Source organism: Fundulus heteroclitus, chromosome 1, assembly GCF_011125445.2.
Source record: "Fundulus heteroclitus isolate FHET01 chromosome 1, MU-UCD_Fhet_4.1, whole genome shotgun sequence".
Taxonomy (NCBI): Eukaryota; Metazoa; Chordata; class Actinopteri; order Cyprinodontiformes; family Fundulidae; genus Fundulus; species Fundulus heteroclitus.
The window spans coordinates 16,932,433-16,940,841 of record NC_046361.1 but is presented as its reverse complement, the minus strand read 5'-3'; the positions used below and the strand labels follow the sequence as shown (position 1 = coordinate 16,940,841).

The 8,409-nt window shown below is 41.3% G+C and overlaps 1 protein-coding gene across 4 annotated transcripts; it reads right to left on the bottom strand.

The window, feature by feature from the left end:
• Positions 1 to 2,022: 2,022 nt before the first annotated feature.
• On the bottom strand, positions 2,023 to 8,138 carry masp2 (mannan-binding lectin serine peptidase 2). 4 transcript variants are annotated; one of them, XM_012873415.3, is made up of 6 exons: positions 8,032 to 8,138; positions 7,738 to 7,960; positions 7,478 to 7,655; positions 4,471 to 4,602; positions 2,573 to 2,769; positions 2,024 to 2,371 (listed from the first exon to the last, which is right to left on the bottom strand). In XM_012873415.3, the coding sequence occupies exons 1-6, from the start codon at positions 8,037 to 8,039 to the stop codon at positions 2,204 to 2,206; spliced, it is 906 nt and encodes a 301-aa protein (XP_012728869.1). In that variant the 5' UTR covers positions 8,040 to 8,138; the 3' UTR covers positions 2,024 to 2,203. The 4 variants fall into 4 exon arrangements, with proteins under 4 accessions (XP_021177691.1, XP_012728869.1, XP_021177690.1 ...); XM_021322015.2 differs by having other exon boundaries at positions 7,738 to 7,912; positions 8,032 to 8,136; XM_012873416.3 differs by having other exon boundaries at positions 7,738 to 7,951; positions 8,032 to 8,135.
• Positions 8,139 to 8,409: the final 271 nt, after the last annotated feature.

The following is an 8,409-nucleotide window of genomic DNA, read 5'->3' as shown; positions in this document are numbered from 1 at the left end:
GATTCCTGTGAAACTGGCTCCACCTTGGCTGAACAGTTTGGCGCGAGCGTGATGCAGCATCGGAGCAGTCAGCTGCACCGTGTTATCGGATGTCGCGGTGTCTATACGGATTAGATGGCGACTCCAGAGTGATCAGGTAAGCACCCAGGTGCCCCCCCCCGCCCCCCCCGAGGACCGCAAAGGGTGCATCGTTCGTTCTGTGTGGTTCAACTGAGTGCTTCTGAGTCTGAAGAAGTATGGATCTGTTGTTACGTTACAACAAAATAAGCCCAAGCACTTTGTGAGGAAGTGAAGGAAATGTGAGGGAAATAGTGTGTAATGGCTGTCTTTAGGAAGAAAAAAATGAAATGAAATGGAGAATGAGCTGAATAATGCATTAAAATTCACACTGCCATCCAGATGTATACATAACCCAAGAACGTTGCCACATGACAGCTGCAGACTTTGTATTTTGTTGGGGTTTGATGTCAGAGCTACACAAACTGGTGCGTGATTTTGAGAGGAAGATGACATATGCATTGAAGTTTGTTTGTTCTTGTTTTTGAAATTTAATGTTTTTTTAACCCTTTTCTCATCTTGAGTTGAATTTTCCCATCAATTACAGCTGCAAGTTTTTTTAGAATATGTCTCTTCCAGATTTCCACGTGTTAGCTGTGACATCATCCAGAGAAGACGGCTCACCCGCTACTACCATCTAATGTAGAACAGATTACTGGATCAATGTGTGCTTCTGTACTTTTTTTGTTTCTCTTGTTGTGTCTCTGTTCTGTCTTCTGTAACCCCAGTCGGTCGAGGCAGATGACCGTTCATACTGAGCCTGGTTCTGCTGGAGGTTTTTTCTTCCCGCTAATGGGGAGTTTTTCTTCCCACTGTCGCTTCATGCATGCTCAGTATGAGGGATTGCAGCAAAGCCATGGACAATGCAGACGACTCTCCCTGTAGCTCTACGCTTCTCCAGGAGTGAATGCTGCTTGTCGGGACTTTGAAGCAATCAACTGGTTTCCTTATATAGGACATTTTTGACCAATCTGTATAATCTGACCCAATCTGTATAATATGATTGATTTGACTTTGTAAAGTGCCTCGAGATGACATGTTTCATGAATTGGCGCTATATAAATAAAATTTTACTGAATTGAATTGAATAGAGACGTGGAATTTTTGCCATTCATCCTCGTAAAATATCCAAAGCTCATATTAACTGAAGAGCTTCTGTACATCAGAAATCTTGCTGCAGATTTTCGGTTCGATTTAGGTTTGGTTGGACCACTTGGCACGTGAATATTTTTTTATCTATGGTATATTTTTAGGGTTCTTCTCCTGCTGAGAGGCAACCCTCAGCCTCAAGTTTTCAGCAGCTTCTAGGTTTTAGTGCAGTCCAGCCTGGTCTTTAGCTCTAACCGTCTTTCTATCAACTCTGATCTGCAGATCTTTGCTGAGGAAAACCATCCTCACAGCAGGATGCCGCCACCCCCACGTTTCACAACAGAGGTGTTGCGTTCAGATTATTTTTCTGCCACATGTATTGTTGTTCATTGCTACCAACAAATTACATTTTGGGCTCATCTGACCAGAGCTCCTTCTTCCACATGTTTGCTGAATTTTCTTTTTTACAAACTGCAAATAGAACTACTAACAGCTCTTTTTAATTTTAACATGGACCTATTTCTTCCCGCTCTTCCATAAAGGCCAGGTTTCTGATTGAAAAATAGTTGGTTCTTTCAGCTGAGTTTCCTGCCTAAACTGGGGGTCTATGCAGCTGCTGCAGAAATACCATGGCCTTTTGGCTGCTTCTCTGATTAAGTTTCTCTTTGCCAATGCAGTGTAGGTGAAAAACCACGACCCAATAAGAATGTATTCTTCATTTCTAGACAATGGATTGACCAATGCTCTGTAGGACATTGTTTTGTAACCTAATCTTTCTCTAAAGTTGTCCAAAAACTATGCTTACTGCTGTGTTCACTGGTCTTCATGAAGCTGAGCAGAACAGCTGCATTTATATTGAGATGACACAATTCACAAGGAGACTTTATTCATAAAGTCTCTTTTGATTTCATTTTTTTCCCCAAGACTATCTGATTAATCAGGATTGAAATACAAATTCATGACACACTTAATATTTTCAGATCCCAAACATAATTAAAACAATAAAACCTTGGAGAACAAAACATTTTTTCTGGGCAATAAACCTTCAGTTTCAATGTTATGTAAGAGATTCAGCTTTGGTGCTGGTGTATTTTATCTTCCAACCCTTGTTTTTCCCACTAGAGTCAGACCTGAACGCCACATGCACTTGGTAACTTCCTGTATCGATGGAGTCCGGTGGCGTTGAGCCACAGAACGGTCCGTACTCTTGTCCAGTTGTTGAAATCTTTAAAGAAAAAAAAAAAAGAGACCGTTGATTCGTTAGAGCCCTGATTGATGTCCTGCCCAAACTCAAATATGCAAGAAAACGCAGAAGCACAATAAATCACCTGGTCGAGGGTAAGTCAGTGACAGACCTTCGAAGTCGTGAGGGGGAATACATTCCTTATTCATCGGCGTGTATAAATCACACTCGTGCAGGACTGACCTTTAACATGTCGTACGGACAGGGGACGTCAGGGTGTCCCTCTATATCAAAAGGTTCCAAGAAGTCCAGGAGGATCCTGGAGCCCTCTGGCAGACTGATGGAGTGGTCGCACCGGCTCATGGGCGGGTAGGGGTTCGGGTAATTAGGACTGGTCAAAACTCCAGATGCTGACGTCAACACCTGCCGTTTGCAGGGTACTGTAGAGGAAACCCAGATTAGATCAAATCAAATTTAGGATATGACTGAAGTAATTTATTCAACGCTATATCTTTTCTGATTTAAGTACCCAGAGTTCCTGGTTGAGAGCAGGGTTGTCAAACTCATTTCTATATCGGGCCACTTTGGCATCAGGAAGTCATTAAAAAGGCTGGTTGCATGTGTGTAGATGATACTTTTGGTTTCATAATTTCATTTCAGGTCACATAGAAGTATAAAAAAAATGCACAGTAACATAAAAGTAAGACCCTTAGGCCCAGTTTATCTGCAAAAAAAGTTGACATTTGAGTGAGTTACACTTTAAACTCTCATCATTCTGCACCACTAATTCTCTTTTTGGACATTTCTGGGTTGTTTGAATGTGTTGTGGGAAAAAGTGTGGCTGGACACTTACTACACATTTAAAAAAAAAAAGATTTTCTACAGGAGGCACAATTTTAGCCACTTTATACAATTTAAAAGAATATATGCCACTACTTTACGACATGATATGCCTTTTTCTGCACTTGAGGGCCGGATAAATTGCCTTGTCGGGCTAGATTCGTCCCACGGGCTTTGAGTTTAATACGTGTATAATTAATACGAGTATAAATACATTGTTTCCCTATGAACTGATGGCAGTGGACTGGTTGTAAATATGGAACCTGCAAAAAAATTTGAAGGGTTGGATGGACGGATGGTTCAGCACAACCATTAGACAACAGTAAATAGAGTAAAACAAAATATGGCAAAAAAAAAAACATTTTTAAATGCTTTCTAAACTTTTAACAGAGATTGCAGGAACACATTGTTCAAACAATTCAGAAAATCTGCTGTGCTAAGATGCTTTTTTTTTTTTTAAATAACATTTTACTCGTGAAGTGCTCTCTGCACAGGCAGCATAAAGGATGAGATTCATTTTGATCTGCGTTATTGCCCTGGCAAAGCGTGCAGATGAAGTTATGGACAAAAACAAATGAGCTTCTGCAAAGAGGCAGAGTTGCTGTAATTTATATAATTAGTACAATCTGTGGGCAGATAATGATTTTTGTCTATTCATTGCATGATTTGTTGTGCCACCATTTTTCCTCCGGCAAAGTATAATAATTTAAGGCACATCAGCTGGTAATTGTGATTAATTACCTGGCACGGTAAGTGCCGCGCACAGGTATCAATTTTTACAGCCATTTCGAAGTTGCTTTTCCCCGAGGAATCGGCTGTGATTAACCTCACTGTGCACCAGCTGCCAGAGATCAGCGACTTCGTGCGTCGGTATTTCTTCTCAGCCTGAAATTTCCACCTATAGCATTATGAAAGCCAACATCTTACACTTACCACACCCCATATATCAATAGTCAGAAAATGATTTCCTGCAGTGATGTAAAAGGATTTTACACAAACTACTGGTGTGATCTCATTATATGTAGACACACTTTTAGCTTGAATTTCCTTAAAACTCTCACCATTGTGCCATAAGAAATCCAAAGTCTAAGGACTTGGACTTGTTTTCATCCCCTGTCTCAAACAGAGGTCTGCTACTGAGAGGCCGGACATGAGTTTATTTATCATCTTCACAACAACTAATGTAGCCAAAGCCTCATGCCGAGCTCCCGTAACGCCGCACCTCATTGTTTAACATCTGAGCTCTTTTGATCGCGCCCAAATGAACATGCTTCCTGAGCTTCAGCTCGAGTTGCTCTCACCTGTGCAGGATCTCTTGTTGTCATGGAGAAGGTGTCCCTGCTTACACGTGCAGTAATAGCCGCCGATGTAATTGTGGCAGAAATGGTCACAGACTCGCTCGCCATCGACCTTGGATAGGCACTCGTTGATATCTGGAGAAGACAGGCGTGTGTTGCTGGTTTTAGTGTTACTCAGTACATTTATCTACAAGCACACTTAAAATGCGTGATGCCGAACCTTTTAAATAGGGCGACTAAGCCTGGAGGGTGCCTTGAGTCGACTAACAGTGTTAACTGTAATTATACGTTTGCACGCGTTACCCTGAGCCGTGTAGGCCACCATTACTTTTGCAAATGAGGTATACTAAGAATTCATGTGTATTCGTCGCACTAACATCGTAATGTGACATCAGTTAGCTGAAGTTCTGCCACACGAGAGCCTAGATCGTGATTGGATCTGCCAGATAAAAAAAAAAGTGGATGAAAATACAAGATGCAGGTGTAGTCTTAGTTTCCCTACGCTCAAAGTAATAAAGGATCCATTTTTTTTCACCAGCTTTCCACGTGCTGGTTTGATCAACATCCGCCCGTGGAACTGTTTCAGTCCAACATCATAGCAAATTTGAAGTGTACATGTTTTGTGATGTCAGTGTGTGGACGGAGCGATGAGTTTTAACAATAATAGACCAGGTAAGAAATCTCAGCAGGAACGTTGATCCTTCTATGCTCTTTTATTTACAGTAACTTAAAAAAAAAAAACATAAGAAGAACCTGGAAGAAAAGAGGGAGCTAATTGCAAATTAAAAAACCAGGTTTAAGACAACAACAAAAAAACACAAGCCACAGGCTAAAGGATTCATCCTCCTCAATATGAGCCACATGCTCAGCCACGACCCACATTAGCATTAGTCTCCCCACAATGGAAACAAAACCCCTCCTTCAGGACAACAGCCTTGTCCTCAGGCTGTTCAAATGCCACCCGGCCAACCAAGCTTCCTCCAAGCCTACTCAAGCCTCAAACAGCCCACATGCTGCCAAAACGACCAACTGGCAATGAGACCTGCTCCTCTCCCAGCTTTATGCTCTGCTCGTAAAAGGCAAAGTGCAATCGTCCGCACCCTCCATGCTGCAGGAACCTGCAGGAGATAACAGAACTCAGGGGCAGCAAAGAGCCACCCAGTGACACGCAGGCACTGCGGCATTAAAACACGAGTGACTTCCGTTTAATCCGGTTAAGAGTCCCGCTGAAGAGATTTGGACCAGCTGATGGCGAATAAGGCCTTTTTTTGTTGTTGATACATGTGACAAAGGAATATACAAGAGCTTTTCTCTCGTCTAAAGAAAAGTAACCTTGATTCTGAGCCTTTGGACAACATAACATACATCTCTAGGATCTGAAGAAAATCTGCCTCTGTTTTTACATTGCATTGAGCATCCAACCTCGTTCAAGACGATATTATTAAAACTTGTTTTTTCAAAACATGTTTTAAAGTATTTTTACTTATTTTTTTTATAATTTTTCTGCGTTAATTTTGATTTCTCTCTACTTAATAATGTTAGATCGTGAAGAACTTTGTTATTTTCCTCTGAGAAAGGAATTAGTCATATTAAATAAATTAGAACACCATTGACAAGTTCATTTATTTCATGAACTCAGTTCATTAAGGGAAACACATTATATAGATTAACACAGACTGCTGATGTTTCTGTTAATTGTGATTTTTTTCCCCCACACCTCCAGCTAATAAAAACACAGCATTTAACACCAATAAAAAGCAAAATTTTTCGTGCAGAAATGGAGACTTAATGAAAAGTATGTTTAATACCTGCTTAAAAGGTTGTTTTTTTTCTCAAAGGGTACTTTTAATCTGACAAACAAGCCTCTGAGAAATGCATATTTTAATTTATTGACTATGACTGCATATGAATAATGTTTACTTACAAACTACTACAACAAGCCTCGGCAAGATTCTAAGTAACAAAAGCTGGTAGAATAAAAAAAAGATTTAATTTTTTTCTGCTGGATTTTTTTATTTTTATTTGGATTAACCGTTTTACATTCGGTTTGGGTCATATTCTTCAAGCCGTTCAGATTTCTTTATTTTCTAATATGTTTTTTTGAACAACTACATCAAGGTATTTGCTGCGGAACTACTGAATAGGGCCATGGACTTCCATCTTAGCGGTCTTGTGACTTAGTCCCTTTTATTTCTCGGAGCAATTTTGCAGTCCAAGTTGAAAATGCTGAAGCTACTAGTGGATAAAAGATTGGTTGTTCATTACACTGTCCCCCAGCATACTGTAAAAATGGTCGAACTGGTTGAAGCGAAATGCTCTGCAACTTGGAGGGGAGCAGGGTGTGAAGTGCCTCCTTTAGATTTAAAGAGACAGCACCAAAACGAGTCGTTCTCAGAAACACCTAAGAACAGGGATAAATGAGAGGTGGTGGGGCATCAATAACAAGGATTTCAGACCAAAACACTGTAGTTCCACTTTATATAGACCACAACTGAATTATTTAAATGTGAAAAGGGAGGGTGTAAAAGCATGATATGTCCCCTTTAAGGCTTTGGCAGAACGCTCTTTATATAGATAGACTGTATTTACTAATTAGAGGATTTTAAGAGCCAACTGGTTGCATTGCTTTTTATCGAGGGGTCTCAGAGTAAAGGGGGTTGCAAACAAAAACAAAAACACACCACACCCCCAGATTATATTCTGAAGAGCTTGTAAAACCCTCTATTGTTTTTGCCTCACCACACAAACTAAAGCTACTTTGAATTGATTCAACCAGCCAATAGATTTGTCTTCTGAGCTTCTTTTGTAGAAAAGGGTTACATCACTGCAAAATGTGCATTTGCTCAATCCTGTTTCAACCCTTTTTTTTTGTCTTTCATGTTAAAATTGTGTTGTTTAGAAGCTGGCAGCACCTACAATGATCTAATTTAGCCATTGTTTCCACATGAACTTCTAAAGCATTTAATTATGGCTGCAAGTGTCCTATCTGCCTTCTGGGAACAAACAATACCTTCTGATGTGTAAAACGCTTGGAAGCCGGTGAATCGGCCTTCGTTAGAGTAGTCACTCCTAAAGACCACTGACATGACGTTCCCGGCTGACATGATGGCGGTGTTCCTGGGGGTGCTTCCGTGGTTCTTTTCCTCCTCGCCGCAGAAGCGCAGGGTTTCATTCCCTTCCACCAAAACCTGTTTTGACAGGGTCAGAGGCCTTTCGGTGAGCGAGACGTTCCAGTGTGCAGAACCGGAGCTTTGTTTGGAGGCGGCTCACCTGGACGTGGTCGTATTCGCACCGATTGGACGGCTCCAAGCTGAAGTGGGTGAAGTAGAGCTTGATCCGGTGGCCCTGCGGGGCGCTTATGTTCCACACCGTGTACTGGTTGTCAGGGTACGGCTGGGGGAATTCAGGGGAGGCAAAGCTGCCATATAAGCCAGTCATTTCCACACTCAGCGAGCCACCAAGGAGGGAAAACAGGACAAACACACTGAGCCCACTGCAGAAAATTAGGTGGGATAGAAGCAGGTTAGAGGATTACACTCCTACAAATGAAGCGCTGACACTCACCTGTTCATGCTTGCTTCACAGCGCTCAGACGCTGCCTGTTTTAGAAGGCTTTACTTTGACTAATGGGGAGGTAAATGAACTCGGCCGTCCCAGCCGGCTGACATTTAGGTAAACAAAGTGTGACCGACACAAGCTCTGCGTGTCGTCATCCCCCTCCTCCTTCTGTCACACAAATCTATCCGACTGATTCATGTCACAACTGTTCAGGTTCAATTTTATGGTTTTAGCCTCCTCTTATTGTTTTTTTTTTATTTTTATCGGAATCAGTTTAGTAATAGAATGTCATACCAATTTGGGGATTTTAATCATTTATCTTAATTTATGGAAAATACAGCATACAACTTAGACGTGTTTAAAATGGGAATCTGGTTGGCAAAT

Excerpts from the sequence above, each read along its gene's own strand:
- masp2 (XM_012873415.3), bottom strand. Across the intron at positions 7,656-7,737 it reads GCGAATACGACCACGTCCAG|GTTTTGGTGGAAGGGAATGA; the intron begins GTGAGCCGCCTC and ends CTGTCAAAACAG. Across the intron at positions 4,603-7,477 it reads AGCGTTTTACACATCAGAAG|ATATCAACGAGTGCCTATCC; the intron begins GTATTGTTTGTT and ends TGTCTTCTCCAG.